We start from the raw sequence: 15,453 nt of genomic DNA, 5'->3' as shown, positions 1-15,453 counted from the left end.
TTACATTTCTTTGAAGTAAAATACTTTGTAAGATAATGGCATAAACGGTTCATCATTGTTACAATACAACAACAACAAAAAAAAAAAAACTAAATTTTATGACCAAATATGTTTTTAGTTAAAACATTTTAATTTCTAAAAAAAATTCTAGAATTTCTATAGATAAAAAGTAACAGTCATGTAAAATAATCAACACTTTATTTAAAAAAAATGTTACATCATTTTTTATTTTACAATTATTTTTTTGTGTGAAACTGTAGGTAAGACAAATTTCAAATATGACACTACAGTATGGTAATTATCTAATTGACATTTAAAAGAATATTTAATTTTTTTATAATTGTTACTGTGCATATAAAAACTTATAAATCTTATTTCATACTCCGTATTATTTAACATTAGTATGTAATTTAAATTTGTATGAAAATAAATGTTAATTTTTGTTGCTACTTCCCAGGCGACCGGGCCTGGATACAGGTTAACCTCAGCTCGTCTTCTACCTCTCCCCTACGCCAACATCATATATATATATCAATGGGTGACTTAGTTCCACCATATACAGACTACAGGTACACTTCAAAGACTTGTCTTTTATTTTCAGTTTTTCTTTCAATCACATGTCTTTAAAACAAACTGTTGTTTTTTATTCTCTGATCATGCAATGACTGTGCGGTGGAAACTAGTTAAGCTGCTATGCTTTTCATAGGGAGGGAGAGCAGGATGGGAATGGGGAGATTTGCAGAGGCGAAGATGGGTTTTGTGGTATTGTTGTTGTTGTGCTTCATGTCAGGTGTTGCAGGAGAAGAGTACATGGCGTACAAGGACCCTAAGCAGCCAGTTGAAGCAAGAGTGAGGGACTTGATGGATAGAATGACACTTGAGGAGAAGATTGGGCAGATGACTCAGATTGAGAACACAGTTGCAACTTCTGATGTTATGAAGCAATACTTCATTGGTAACAATCAATTGCATTTTAAAGATTCCTATTTTTTGGTGATGGGTTTATCATTTTCTTGATCAAGCACATTTGCAAAACTCGGCCGCCTAGGCACTTAGGCGCTAGGGCCCCTAGGCCGAGTCAAATTGCTCACTAGGCGTCATCTTAGGTGACCAGCCGCCTAGCGCCTAATTTGGCCTGACTGGGCCGAGTTGGCGGTTGACTAGGCCGAATTCGGCCGAGTTAACTTGCCCAACTCGACAGGTCGAGTTAGCTGATTTAACTCGGACGAGTCGGCCTAGTCAGAGAAGTAAGAGATATATATATAATATATATAATATAATATATCACATATACACACATGCACTATTTTTTTTTTTCTATAGGTCGCGGCCTAGTCACCGCAGGGTGCTAGTCGGGCGGTAATAGCGCCTAGCGCCTACTGCAACCATGCGATCAAGAAAGGGAGATTTCATGTGTTGCAATGCAGATCAGCTAAAAATTGGACCTTAGTAGGGAAAATATTTATGTTTCTTGATTGTGGGATGTGATAAGAAGGATTTTGGTAATGGCAGGAAGTGTATTGAGTGGAGGAGGGGATGCACCATGTCCTAAGGCCTCTGCTGAGGATTGGGTAAATATGGTGAATGAGATTCAAAAGGCTGCTCTTTCCACCCGCCTTGGAATCCCTATGATCTATGGAATTGATGCAATCCATGGCCACAACAATGCCTACAATGCCACCATTTTTCCTCACAATATTGGCCTTGGTGTCACCAGGTAAGCCTATTCTTACCTTGTATTGTATCAGCATTCTATAGTATTATCTGTATACTTTAGGATATGTTCGCGGGTCTCTGCTTGTGCTCCCTAAATGAATTCGAGTGCCCCGAGGTTATTCGAGTGTAAATTTCAGTGTCAAAACTCATAAAGCCATGAAATGCTTGCTTGTTTCCACTTTTGATCAAAGTCTAGCTGGTATATAATATATATCCATCACTCTTATGGTTAATGCTCCTTAAAGTTTGGCTTGCCCTTTCTGTTCCACTTTAGAATAAATCTCAATAATATGTTCATCCGTGTACCGTGTTCAAGACTAGTGATACTTTTAGTTCTTCAATTCCTGGATCCTTGACAGGGATGCAGAACTTGTGAAAAGAATTGGAGCTGCAACTGCACTTGAAGTTAGGGCTACAGGGATCCCATATGTTTTTGCTCCCTGTATAGCTGTGAGTTTATAAGCTAAACTTATTATCTCGTTGTGTTAACATTAGTATCGTTTTGATGCCTAACTGTTGTTTCGTTCCAGGTCTGTCGAGATCCTAGATGGGGCCGTTGTTATGAAAGCTACAGCGAAGATCACACGATTGTGCAAATGATGACCGAGATCATACCTGGTTTACAAGGAGACCCCCCGGAAAACTCTGTGGGCGTTCCCTTCGTTGCAGGAAAGTATGAAACTCTCGTCTTTTACATCACTATGTCCTTCATTTTCTTGTAATCTGGTTGTACCTCAATCATATGTTTCGTTACAACATCATATCGTCTATATAAACATCGAAAAATGGAGAAAACAGGGTGACATGTTAATGTGGAAGTGGCATCGTTTCTAGACATAATAGGTCGTTTTATTTTGTTAAGGACGAAAGTTGCAGGCTGTGCTAAGCATTTTGTTGGCGATGGTGGCACGGTGAAGGGCATTGACGAGAACAACACAGTAATTGGCTTCGACGAGCTACTTAGCATTCACATGCCCGCATATTATGATTCGATTAGGAAGGGCGTTGCAACCGTTATGGTATCATACTCTAGCTGGAACGGCCACAAGATGCACGCTAACCATGATCTTGTAACCGGATTCCTCAAAGACAAGCTCAAGTTCGAGGTAAACGTGACAAGGACAGTATTTCGAGTTGAAATGGAATAATTATGCATTCTGCCTAGCCAAGAATAAGGCCATTTTTGTTGCCATGTATGTATGTATTTCAGGGATTTGTGATTTCAGATTGGCAGGGCATTGACAAGATCACTGATCCCCCTCATTCTAACTATTCTTACTCGGTTCAAGCTGCAATTCTAGCGGGAATTGACATGGTTAGCCCGACTTATATATCTGCAATAAGAAATGTTAGCTTCCAAGAATGTTTCTAACCTGCCTGGTGTGTACTTAGCAGGTTATAGTCCCTGTGAATTTTACGGAATTCATTAATGCTTTGAGTTCCCTAGTAAAAAACGAGGTTATCTCGATGAGTAGGATCGATGATGCTGTGGAGCGTATACTGAAGGTTAAGTTTATGATGGGTCTTTTCGAGAACCCGATGGCTGATTTCAGCTTGGCAAACCAACTGGGGAGTCAGGTGAATATCATATCATATCATATCATCAGCTATTACTGGGATTATTCCTTCAAATCTAGCTAGTTCTTATTATTAAGGTGTTGTTCTTGATTTTGATTTGTAGGAGCATAGAGAATTGGCTAGAAAAGCAGTGAGGAAATCAGCTGTGCTTTTGAAGAATGGGAAAAGTGAGAATGAGGCATTAGTGCCTCTTCCCAAGAAAGCAGCAAAGATTCTTGTGGCTGGAAGCCATGCACACAATCTGGGCTACCAATGTGGTGGCTGGACCATGCAATGGCAGGGTGTTCCGGGCAATGATCTTACAACTGGTATGGCTATAAAGTGTGATTAATGTAACAAAACTAATTAGACCATTTTTTAGTTTTTTTTTGCAAAGTAGCACCAGTAACCCAATTGCATATGAGACACTACAACAAAAGAGAAAAGAAGCTAACAAACAATAAAGATGAAAATAATGACAAACTTATCCAAAAGCGAATTAACAAAACTTTAACCAAAAGTAGTAGCTACTGCCTAATGTCATACCAACTACAATAAATATTTAGATAATTGTTTTTAGAAAAATGTAAGTTAAACATTAATTTTAATGACAATTATAATGAATTTTTGCTATATAATTTTACATTGATATACTTTAAATTACTTATTTAAATACAAACATTTGACATTAAATCAGTAGCACAATACACGTATAAAATAAGTATATATATATATATATATATATTTAGAGATGATTAAATGAGAATAGGGTTCTTCGATTAATATTATAATTATTAAAAAATTTTAATAACTAGCTTTATTTTATAATTATTACAAATTTAAAAATCAGGATCTATGCAGGAACCACTATTTTAACAGCCGTGAAGAACACAGTCGATCCTTCGACCCAAGTAATCTACGAATCAGATCCAGACGCAATCTTCGTCAAATCCAACAACTTCTCCTACGCCATTGTTGACGAGCTCCCATACGCCGAGCTATTAGGCGACAGCTCCAATCTCACCATAACAGAACCGGGAGGCCGCACCATTAGCACCGTGTGCGGCGCAGTGAGATGCGCGGTGGTTGTGGTCTCCGGCCGGCCAGTGGTGTTAGAGCCATACGTAGCCGAGATCGACGCACTGATCGCTGCGTGGTTGCCGGGAACCGAAGGGCAGGGCGTGGCCGATGTTTTGTTCGGCGATTATGGCTTCTCCGGCAAGCTTGCTCGCACTTGGTTCAAATCGGTTGATCAGTTGCCGATGAACGTGGGCGATGCCCATTATGATCCCTTGTTTGCCTTTGGGTTTGGCCTCACTACTCAAGCTAGGGATCTCAGCTAAAATAATCTTTATTAGTTTGGCAAAGAAAAAAATAATTATAATATATTTTGAATTTATTGTAAAATATAATGATGTCTATCTATATAATTGCCAAGGACTTTGTGGTCCTGTACCATCAAACCCTTGCCTTTATACGGGAGGTGGTGGGTTCGAGCCTCAGTGGAGTCAATACTGACTCTTGTGCTTCAATAGGTTGGAAAAGTAGTTATGAACAGATACTGCATTGTAATAGAGTTAGTAGTATTCAAAAAAGAACTACGGAGTAGTATATTACCGGTGCTGCGGTATATTATTTTTTAATATATAATTAAATAATAGTTATAATTCTTATTAATCTTTATAGAGACATTATTTCGATCCTTAAACTAATATCTAGATATTCTTAAGTTTAATAGACATTTATGTCTATTTTAAAACTATATTACAATTCACTTATGACATGCATCCTTTTGAGGACTACTGACTTTGTTATTTAAGGCTCGAATCCACCTCATTCATCACCCTGCATCTAATCTTCATAAAAATTATATTTTTTCGATGTATTATGTTAAGTGAAGTTTCTAAAAACTCTAAAATATCCCTCGAATCTAACATATCATTTTATGGGAAAGCAAAATCTTTTTCCTTTTCTGATAAAAAATCAATATTTTTCTCAGAAGGGATACACCATTATTATGAATGATGGCCCCACATACCCACAGGCCATGCCCAATCCAATACCGTAGTAGCTATCTCATGTCAGAAAATTTAATTACAAAACATTATCAACAATCACATCCAAACTCCTCATTTTAGATCTAAGAAAATGCTGATAGTTGCTCCATCCTTTTTTTAATGAGCTATAAGGTTTTATTTATTTGGATTACATGTAAAATGAATTATTCTCTTCTTTTTTATTAATTAACATATTCAAAATATTTTTTAAAAAAAAGAATTTACTTCCTAATCACTTAACTTTTTTTTGTTTTCTCAAAAGTTTTGTAATCGAAGTAATAGATAATAAGTTTATTTTGTGTTCTCCTCAAATGTACTAAAGACAAGTAGACAACCTTTATTTTTTGAAAAGTGACTTTGTTATAGAATTTATGAAATTTTCTATTGTGTGTAGTGCATTTATTTTTAGGAGTTGTTATATTGTCTTCTTATTTTTCTGAATTGAGAAGTATAACTATATCCAAGCATATGTTTTAAAAAGAAAATTGTTCGTTCACTCTTAATTGCATGCACCTTTTCCAAAATTTGATGTTTTTGAATTCCATACTCATCAGGATACTAATAGTAATGGTTTTTTGATCATTCATTTGTCCTATCCTCCGTGAGCAGGATGCCAATATTATGGGCCCTATCGAATAACAAAGAAACGGGTTAGGATAGCGTTAGGCCTACCCAAGTATCATACAATTGTTATGCCGTGGACCCAGGTCCACCTTGCAAGGTGGACCTGGGTCTACATTCACATATCATATACTCTACATTCACATACACTATACTTTACATTCACAATTTGTAAACTCTACATTCACACATTACAGGATTATATATTTAGTAACTATATTACTACTGTTATGCATTCTCACATTCAAAACTCTATATTCACAGGTCTTATACTCCATATTCACAACTTGAGAACTCTACATTCACACATTACAGGGCTACAAGTTGCTAGAACTTCTTAACTCTACTAGAGATTCACACATGCATAACTCTACATTCACGATTTCTATACTCCATATTCACAATTTGAAACCTCCACATTCACACATTTCTGGGCAACTCTACATTCACACAATCATAAATCTACATTCACGATTTCTATACTCTATATTCACACTTTGAAACCTCTACATTCACACATTTTTGGACAACTCTATATTCAGCAATATGTTTACTAATTTTTTTTTAAAAAAAAAGAGACAAAAACGACGTATTTGTGATTATCAGAACTCCACAGCATAATTTGCCAGTATCATAACCTCTGCATTTGTGATTAGTCTGTTAAAAATAATTTATTCTTAACGTTAATTCATATAATAAAGGTGTCATGCTTATATGAATCAAATGAGAGACTATTAGAAATAATTATTTCCTAACATTGATTTATATAATAAAGGTTGTAATTCCATATATAAGAGACTCACGTTGATGATTAGTGATGTATAAAGTCGAAATTACGGGATGAAATTTCCTCCCTCTCACGTTGATGATTAGTGATGATTAGTATTGTTGCTGTTGTTGTTGTTATTTATAAAAGCAATGCAAACAGGCCATACTAGCCAAATATATTAACTTCTTACATATTAAGTGAAAAATGTATACTATTTAAAAATAATAATAATATATATACTCGTGTTTCAGGGAAGTAAAGAACTGAGCCCTTCTCAAGTTGGACTTGAAAACAATTGGTATGCAAAATGGTAAAATAAAAATAATTAAATATTTCTCCCAAAAAATAAAAAAAAAATAAAAAAAATTCAAGATCAACTACCAACTTGCAGTATATTGCACTTTCCCGCTTCGCCAACTTTCACAGACTACTATACATTATCTATAAAAGGGCAGGGGGTATGGGTGTGTATAGACATATCTCAATAGGAAGTGGGGTACTATACACCTCCAATAATAATAATGTTCATTTCTTGTAATTTTTCTTAGTTATTTTATCACTTATGTAATACTGAGTTTATGTTTCATTCTTTTGCAGGGTACAGGAGGCCAATGGGAGTGGCTAACATGTCCAAATGTGCAAAACCTGCGATGGGTTTTGCTGTGTTACTATTGTTGTTGTGCTTCATGTCTGGTGTTATGGCGGCAGAGAAGTACAAGGATCCCAAGCAGCCTGTGGGTGAAAGAATCAAGGATTTGATGAAGAGGATGACCCTTGAGGAGAAGATTGGGCAGATGACTCAGATTGAGAGGAAAGTTTCAACACCTGATGTTATTAACCAGTACTTCATAGGTACGCGTTTTGTTAGGATCAAGCGCTTATCATACGCGTTTTGTTAGGATCAAGCGCTTATCATTACGCCAATAACATTTACTGTATTTTTTTATACTGTCACATTTTTAAGAGCCAGAGTGTTGGGACTTGGCCTTTTAGGCCTCCGGTCTGTCCTACAATCTGTAGCCACCTGGTATTGGACTTGGTCTTTTACTAGTCTCTGCCAAAAACTTAATTAATTACGAGCTAGAAATCCTGACCTCGTAGCAGCAGAAGCAGTATTAACTGTTTGATTTGATTGATGATGGGATGGTGCAGGGAGTGTAGTGAGTGGTGGAGGGAGTTGGCCAGCACCTAAGGCCTCAGTTGAGGATTGGGTTAACATGTTTAACGAGTTTCAGAGAGGTGCTCTTTCGACCCGCCTCGGGATTCCCATCATTTATGGAATTGATGCAGTTCATGGCAACAATAATGTTTATAAGGCTACCATCTTCCCCCACAATGTTGGGCTTGGTGTCACCAGGTACCATATATGTCTCATCTCACCATATATGCATTATGGTTAAAGCTAAGAATATACATATTCCCAACTCTATATATATATCTCTGTAATGCATTGGCTTTTATGTATGGACAGAGATCCAGAGCTTGTGAAAAGGATTGGAGCTGCAACTGCCCTAGAAGTTAGAGCTACAGGAGTAAATTATGCTTTTGCTCCCTGCATTGCAGTAAGTTTTGTGATGATAGAATTGAATGTTTTACTTTGTTGCTTCTATGTTAGCATTTATTTGAGGTTTGAGACGATCAGCTATGGTCAACCTAAGCTGGTTTACCTCTTGTGGTCCTCTGTTAGTTAATGGCCAATTATAATTTTGTTGTAGGTGTGCAGAGATCCTAGATGGGGCCGATGTTACGAAAGCTACAGCGAAGATCACAAAATTGTGCAAATGATGACTGAGATCATACCTGGTTTACAAGGAGACCCCCCAGCAAATTCTCAGGGTGTTCCCTTTGTTGCTGCAGATAAGTATGGGCCTCTTGTCTTCTACAGTTTGGATTTAATGATCCAAGTTTTACTGATCATGCTATGACTATGATGTGATTTTGAAGGACAAAAGTTGTGGGGTGTGCCAAGCATTTCGTCGGGGATGGTGGCACGGTTAATGGCACGGACGAGAGCAACACGATAATCGACATAAATGGTCTGCTCAGCATTCATATGCCTGCATACTATGATTCAATCAGGAAAGGTGTAGCAACTGTTATGGTTTCCTACTCGAGCTGGAACGGCAAGAAGATGCACGCTCACCGCGAACTCCTTACCGGATTCCTCAAGCGCAAACTCAAGTTCAAGGTAAGCGTTGCATGTATGGCTGTATGAGTAGCTCAACTGGTCACAAAAGTCAAATCTGTCATCAGAAAGATAGATAGTCCCTCTGTTCTGAGTTGAATCTGTAATGAAATGAAAACAACATTTTCATTGTCCTATGTTTCAGGGATTTGTCATTTCAGATTGGGAGGGCATTGACAGGATAACTGACCCACCTCATGCCAATTACACTTACTCAGTTCAAGCTGGAGTTCTTGCAGGAATTGACATGGTGAGTGAGTCCAAATTATAGCGAGAAAAACGAAGAATTTTTCCCGTTAGTAAACACATCTGACTTTCCCATAGGCCCGGGAGTGCGATTAGGTTTTTGAATGGCTGGCTGGTTTAATGTGTGTAAAAATGCAGGTAATGGTGCCAATAAACTATACAGATTTTATTGGTGATTTAACTTCTCTGGTGAAGAAAAAGGTTATCCCAATGAGTAGGATTGATGATGCAGTGAAGAGAATATTAAGGGTTAAGTTTATGATGGGTCTTTTTGAGAACCCAATGGCAGATATGAGCTTGGCAAGCCAACTTGGTAGCCAGGTAAATATAACACATACACTATAACTCCTATTCCTTTCATAGTCTACTATAATCTATAGATGTATATATGGCACAATTATATAGGAACATAGAGAATTGGCAAGGGAAGCAGTGAGGAAATCACTTGTTCTTCTAAAGAATGGGAAAAGTGATGATAATCAGCCATTACTGCCACTTCCCAAGAAAGCAGCAAAGATACTTGTGGCAGGAACTCATGCACACAATTTGGGCTACCAATGTGGAGGCTGGACCATTGAGTGGCAGGGTGCTGGTGGCAATGATCTTACACTAGGTATGTTTTCCTCCCTTTTTTTCGATCACGAGAGAATTCTGCCGTCACTAACAGAAGGCACCCACTAAAAAACTCTCATCTTGTGACTATAGTCAGCAAAAAAATCAGTTTAGGTTGTCTATAGCTGACTGCAGGGGTGTAGCCAGGTTTAGGTGGCGAGCGGGGCAGGTGGCTCTACCTAACTGACTGGTTCAAGGGGACTAATAGGTCGTTCCCACTGAAAACCAAATTTGTAACTTTGTGGTTATAAGTGAACGGGCTGATCAATTTGACTGAATTCTGCCGTCACTAACAGAAGGATTAAGAAACTCCTACCACCCTAATGGACAAAGGACCAGTTGAGGTTGTCCATAGCTGACTGTAGGGGCGGAGCTAAGTTTAGATGGTGCGGGAGAGGTCCCTGCACCATGCAGGTGGCTTTGCTTGGCTGAATGATTCAAGAAGACTAAATTTATAACTTTGTGATTATGGAGTTAACGATCTGACCAATTTGACTGTACAGGAACCACCATTTTAACTGCGGTGAAAAACACAATTGATCCATCCACACAAGTTGTTTACCAAGAAAATCCCGGACCGGACATCCTCAACTCCAACAACTTCTCCTACGCCATCGTTGTGGTGGGCGAGACCCCATACACAGAGATGTTCGGAGACAGCGCAAACCTCACTATTCTCGAACCCGGCGGCGACATCATCAACAACGTCTGCGCCGCCGTCAAATGCGCCGTGGTCGTCATCTCCGGCCGGCCAGTCGCCCTGGAACAATACATTTCAAAAATAGATGCCCTAATTGCCGCTTGGCTCCCCGGAAGTGAAGGCCAGGGCGTCGCCGACGCTTTGTTCGGCGACTATGGATTCACCGGAAAACTTGCCCGGACTTGGTTCAAGTCGGTCGATCAACTTCCGATGAACGTGGGGGACCCGCATTATGATCCCCTGTTTCCGTTTGGATTTGGGATAACGACAGAAGCGGAGAAAGGGGAAATCACTCAAATCAGTATAGAATCAAGAGGATATTCTGCAATATGAATTGAAATTGATCTCCCTCACTCCCTGGTTTTATTAGGGATAATTGTTATTCAATTCTTCCACTGTGACAGTGATTTATACCCAATATGAACATTTCTATATGCTATGATTTTAATAATTTCACTCTTAATTTTTTTTTTTTGTTTTCTTCAGAAAACCCCTCGGGTTCTCTGAATTTTCCGAATTTATCGGAAGCAAGCCACTCCCCGTGTTCAAGTCTTAGAACTATTTTTACTAGAGTTATAAAAATGTATGTTGTAGTAATGGAGAGAAAAATTACAGGTTGCGTGAGAAAAAAAAGTGCGTGACCTAACAATGTTGTCTCCTTTAATGAGGAGATGACAATCATTTTTTGAACGTAGTCCATACAACTGTGTGGACTATGATCCATGCAATAATAATTGGTAGTACTCACTGCAATACACATAATTAATTTGAGTCTAAAACTTATTACTTGTTAATATCATAGTCTGAGTTTTTTCTTTTTCAATAATTTTATTATTATATTAAACTGTAAAAGTTTCTGATCCTATAACTTCTTTTATTTTTATTTTTTAAAATAGTTCTACTTTTATAAATCTCTCTTAGCACTTTTCTTTTTGACTTGTAATAATAAGTATAAATTGGGTTAAACCGACTATTTCGTAGTATGCATGCTGCCGACATATTCATAACTCTTTTTAATGTATAATAAACGTGTTGGTCCATGATGTTTCCTTAATGGTATGTTAAATTAATCATAAAATTTATTGTGTTGCATAATTAGTGGGAAATTAATTAAATTGTTAAATTAATAGAAAAAATAGAAAACATTACGTTTATTAGGATTTTATTTAAGAAATTAATTTTATATATAATAGGTTCTATGTATGATTAAAATTATCAACGAAATAGTATTATTATCGTGATAATGTTAATAGCCTAAGAGCTATACGTTACTTAGTTTTTTTAGAATAATGTACAGAGAAATGGGATTAAATACGTTTAATGATAGTTCTTAGTACAATGTAGTGTTAGAAATGGGGTCGTGGAGCTCTTATTATGCCGGGAATCATAGTAAGAAAATGTGTCTAAAAAAAGTGTCTAAAGATTTTTTTTTTTTTTTTCAAGGTGTTGAAGTTTGGTTTATCAATGTGAACTTTTCTCTCCTTATCAATTGTCCCCTCCAAAGTTAGCACTCACTTATATTAGTGTCTATTTTGATACAAGAGTGTATCAACTCAACTTGCTCATCCCAATCATTATATATGGATCTCAGGATCTACTTTATAAGATTGACATTGATACAAGTCTATTACTTTAGTTTATTGCAAGTTCAATTTTAGAGTGTTATAGGTTCATTTTTAGCAATTGTATTACAAAGTTAATGAACATATACAAATTGTTAAATGATATGTGGTGTACTAAAATCAAAATTTATAATATATTAAAAAAAAAACTTGAAATATATTAAAAATGAACATGATTCATTTTACAAGATAGATACCGATATCCACAACTTATTTGCTGCTGAAACCCTACCAATCCTTATACCACGGACCAGGGTTTACAGTGCACTATAAACCTTGGTGCATGCATATGTGTCTTATGCTGTGAGTTTTTGTATCTTGTGTTATGAAATTCTGTAACTTAAGAGCATGATTATGTACCTGAAACAAAATAGTAATTATGTTTTATGTTATGAATTTATGTGTCTTGTGTTGTAAAATTATGTGTTTATGAACATAAGCTATGTATCTAAATCAGATTTAAAAAATAAGTAAATATATAACATGTGTATGTATGTTGTGTTATGAAATTATATACTTTATGAGTATAAATTTTATATCTCATCGTTTTAATTCAGGGCCCATAATATTATGTGGATCATGGTCCACGATATAAATTATAGTGTTGGGGCGCTTTTTTTTTATAGGACCTACAGATTTTTAAAAAACGTCCTGTTGGGCTCAACTTCCCTAAAAAAGTCAAGTGAAATTGATTTATAGAAGGTACTAAAAGTTTTGGGTTTAAGCAGGTGGGCCTTAACGCTCACGAAATTGTTCGAAGCAAAGCCATGAAGAGGCTGGTCCCCCCAAATTCCACTCATGTCATTGGCCCACCTACGGATTATATTGTGGTCCATAGTCTATTAATATCCATTTCCAAATTTACTAAAGATTAATATTTATTTTTTAGTATATTAAAGATGAATATGCATATCAATGGTCTACCTTGCAATGTGGATCATGATTTAAGGTATAATCATCGTATTGCACTCTCAAATCTCATATGGTCACAACTCTGTAGTGTTTATACATTTCTTCTAAATGTTATTTTCTATTTTTGAAATTATCATTCGATATTCATTTTTTTAAGTGTTAATTATCACTCGTGAAGTCTAAGCTATAAAACTAGTCTAAATAGGTCTAGCCTATCGCAAAAGATTTAAGAGAGAAGTGACTCAAAAGCCCTTAATTTAGTTCTAGTGAAGATTTAAGGTATAACTGACCTTGCACATTTTATCCTTGAACTATAAATTAGTTGCAAATTTAGTTTCAAATGTTAAACAACAGAATTTGGAACATTGTTTAAGGAAGAGAAGCGGCACGATCAACAACTATAGACGAAGGTTACAATTACTTGTTGAATCTAGAGACGAAAATTGCTACGGATTAACTAATTTTACGGACTAGTTTTATTTGAGTGTACAAAAGTGCATCGAATGAACTTAATAAATGTCGGGCCTTGAAAGGTTTACAGATAGGGTTGTTACTAACTAACAGGAGGCAGTCCCCAGCTCCGCTCTCTCTGTAGATACTCTCTTCTACTCTCATCTTTTGTCACTGTCTTCCTTTACCATTACATTAAACCCACCCGCCTTCCATTTTTCTGAAAATTCTTTCCCCTTTCCCTTTCAGTTCCGACCACAAATGACCTCCAAATCTTCCCTTTCTTTCCTTCTCCTCTTCTTCTTCTTCTTCTTTCTCAGGCCAGTATCAGCGCAGAGGCTGAGCTCCATTGATTTGGCGGCTTTGCGTGATATTAAGAACTGTTTGACTGAGATTCCGGCCGCCGAGTTTTTTACTACCTGGGATTTTGCTTCGCCGGCTGTCGACCCTTGTGTGTCCTTCGCCGGAGTTACTTGCTCGGGGAGTCCGCCGAGAGTTGTTACTCTGATGCTTGGCTCCGGGATGTCGGAGTCGCCGCGGCTGGCCGGGACGCTTTCTCCGTCGATTGGTAATCTCTCAGGGTTGACCCAACTGGTATTGTTCTCCGGCATTGTCACCGGTCCCATTCCGTCGCAATTGGGGTTGTTAACTAACCTCCGGATTCTTAGCTTGAGTAATAACCGGTTGACCGGGTCGATTCCGGCGGAGATTTTTGGTCTTCCGAATCTTCACACGCTCGATCTGAGCCGTAACGAGCTGACGGGGCCAGTGCCGGGAGTAAACAAGTTGACGGAGCTGAGAGTTATGATTCTGGCCGGGAACCAGCTCTCCGGCGAGTTCCCGGCGGAGCTGCCGGGGAATTTACTCCATTTGGATTTGAGCGAGAACGAGTTATCGGGGGAGTTACCGTATCACTTGCCGGTTTCCCTCCGTTACGTGTCGGTTTCCGTGAACCAGATGTGGGGCCCACTCAACGGACTTGAATCGCTCTCAGATTTAGTGTATCTCGACCTCAGCATGAACCGTTTCGGTGGGCCCATCCCTCCCAACCTCTTCCGCCCTTCTCTCGCGTCCGTTTTTCTCCAACGGAACAATTTCTCCGGTGGGGTCCACGACCCCCACCAATCCCCCTTAATCCCGTACGGCCCCGGATCCGTACTGGACCTCAGCCACAACTCCCTCACCGGCGAAATCCCCGCCGCGCTCGCCGACGCCGAGAGCTTATTCCTCAACAACAACCGCTTCGTCGGGACCGTCCCGCCGGAGTACTTCCGCAGCGTCTACGCCGGCGTCACCAAGACCCTCTACTTGCAGCACAACTTCATCACCGAGTTCCCGATCGAGCAACGGGGCGGCCCGGTTCCGCTGCCGGATTCCGTCACGCTGTGCCTGTCGTACAACTGCGCGGTGCCGCAGTTGCCGGCGGGATCCATGACGTGTCCGGCCAGCGCCGGCGAGCAGCTTTCCAGGCCTCCTTCCCAGTGCTCTCTCGTCAACAATGGCAGCCATGCCCGCTAACATTATACTGTCAGTTTTTATTTCTTTTTTTGGTTTTAACTTTTCGGCTTTTTGGTCTGTAATTAGCAGTTATCATACAGAATTTAGAAACTACAAGCTATAGCCTATAGGATTAGTATTACTGAAAACAATGTATTATTTTAGATTTTCTTGGTATGCATGCATAGTAAGTACTGGTAACTGGCCTGGTGTGTTTGCTTTTTGTAAGATTTGGCCAGTGTGTTTGCTTTTTGATTGTAAGATTTTCGTTTAATGATATTTTTTTGGTTCCTAAATTATAGAGTAAGGTAAAATTAGTTTCTAATTGTTGATCATACTCACTTTTCACCACCTAGCCTATTATTAGATCCCGAGTATACCTCCCTATACTGTACACCTGCTTGGTATCCGATCAGATAGCAGAGATGAATCATTCTCGGCCTTGACCGACCATAGATTTGGCTTTACCAACTCAAATGCAATAATCGAGATAGCTAGAAACTGCAGTA

At 38.3% G+C, this 15,453-nt stretch overlaps 3 protein-coding genes across 4 annotated transcripts; all 3 read left to right on the top strand.

The window, feature by feature from the left end:
• Positions 1 to 437: 437 nt before the first annotated feature.
• On the top strand, positions 438 to 4,934 carry LOC116015470 (beta-glucosidase BoGH3B-like). Of its 2 annotated transcripts, none has more exons than XM_031255545.1 (10): positions 438 to 569; positions 684 to 955; positions 1,513 to 1,717; positions 2,076 to 2,166; positions 2,247 to 2,389; positions 2,579 to 2,822; positions 2,927 to 3,031; positions 3,112 to 3,294; positions 3,398 to 3,602; positions 4,135 to 4,934. In XM_031255545.1, exons 2-10 carry the CDS (start codon positions 694 to 696, stop codon positions 4,614 to 4,616), a joined length of 1,920 nt encoding a protein of 639 aa, XP_031111405.1. In that variant the 5' UTR covers positions 438 to 569; positions 684 to 693; the 3' UTR covers positions 4,617 to 4,934. The 2 variants fall into 2 exon arrangements, with proteins under 2 accessions (XP_031111405.1, XP_031111404.1); XM_031255544.1 differs by having other exon boundaries at positions 3,109 to 3,294.
• Positions 4,935 to 7,338: 2,404 nt separating this feature from the next.
• Positions 7,339 to 10,796, top strand: LOC116016214 (beta-glucosidase BoGH3B-like). The gene is made up of 9 exons (XM_031256373.1): positions 7,339 to 7,572; positions 7,873 to 8,077; positions 8,192 to 8,282; positions 8,436 to 8,581; positions 8,665 to 8,908; positions 9,051 to 9,155; positions 9,290 to 9,472; positions 9,557 to 9,764; positions 10,267 to 10,796. The coding sequence occupies exons 1-9, from the start codon at positions 7,347 to 7,349 to the stop codon at positions 10,794 to 10,796; spliced, it is 1,938 nt and encodes a 645-aa protein (XP_031112233.1). The 5' UTR covers positions 7,339 to 7,346.
• A 2,788-nt stretch (positions 10,797 to 13,584) lies between these two features.
• Positions 13,585 to 15,230, top strand: LOC116017275 (leucine-rich repeat receptor-like protein kinase PEPR2). Its single transcript, XM_031257824.1, has one exon. The coding sequence runs from the start codon at positions 13,709 to 13,711 to the stop codon at positions 14,963 to 14,965; it is 1,257 nt and encodes a 418-aa protein (XP_031113684.1). The 5' UTR covers positions 13,585 to 13,708; the 3' UTR covers positions 14,966 to 15,230.
• The last annotated feature ends 223 nt before the right edge of the window (positions 15,231 to 15,453 follow it).

Source organism: Ipomoea triloba, chromosome 4 (genome assembly GCF_003576645.1).
Source record: "Ipomoea triloba cultivar NCNSP0323 chromosome 4, ASM357664v1".
NCBI lineage: Eukaryota > Viridiplantae > Streptophyta > Magnoliopsida > Solanales > Convolvulaceae > Ipomoea > Ipomoea triloba.
This window is presented reverse-complemented; position numbering and strand designations above follow the sequence as displayed.

What these genes read in the sequence shown, in the direction of transcription:
- LOC116015470 (XM_031255544.1), top strand. Translation starts at nt 694, where the DNA reads ATGCTTTTCATAGGGAGGGAGAGCAGGATGGGAATGGGGAGATTTGCA. An exon ending in GTTCCCTTCGTTGCAGGAAA is followed by an intron (nt 2,390 to 2,578) that starts GTATGAAACTCT and finishes TATTTTGTTAAG; the next exon opens with GACGAAAGTTGCAGGCTGTG. An exon ending in CAAACCAACTGGGGAGTCAG is followed by an intron (nt 3,295 to 3,397) that starts GTGAATATCATA and finishes TTTGATTTGTAG; the next exon opens with GAGCATAGAGAATTGGCTAG.
- LOC116016214 (XM_031256373.1), top strand. Translation starts at nt 7,347, where the DNA reads ATGTCCAAATGTGCAAAACCTGCGATGGGTTTTGCTGTGTTACTATTG. An exon ending in CTTTTGCTCCCTGCATTGCA is followed by an intron (nt 8,283 to 8,435) that starts GTAAGTTTTGTG and finishes ATTTTGTTGTAG; the next exon opens with GTGTGCAGAGATCCTAGATG. An exon ending in CCCTTTGTTGCTGCAGATAA is followed by an intron (nt 8,582 to 8,664) that starts GTATGGGCCTCT and finishes GTGATTTTGAAG; the next exon opens with GACAAAAGTTGTGGGGTGTG.
- LOC116017275 (XM_031257824.1), top strand. Translation starts at nt 13,709, where the DNA reads ATGACCTCCAAATCTTCCCTTTCTTTCCTTCTCCTCTTCTTCTTCTTC.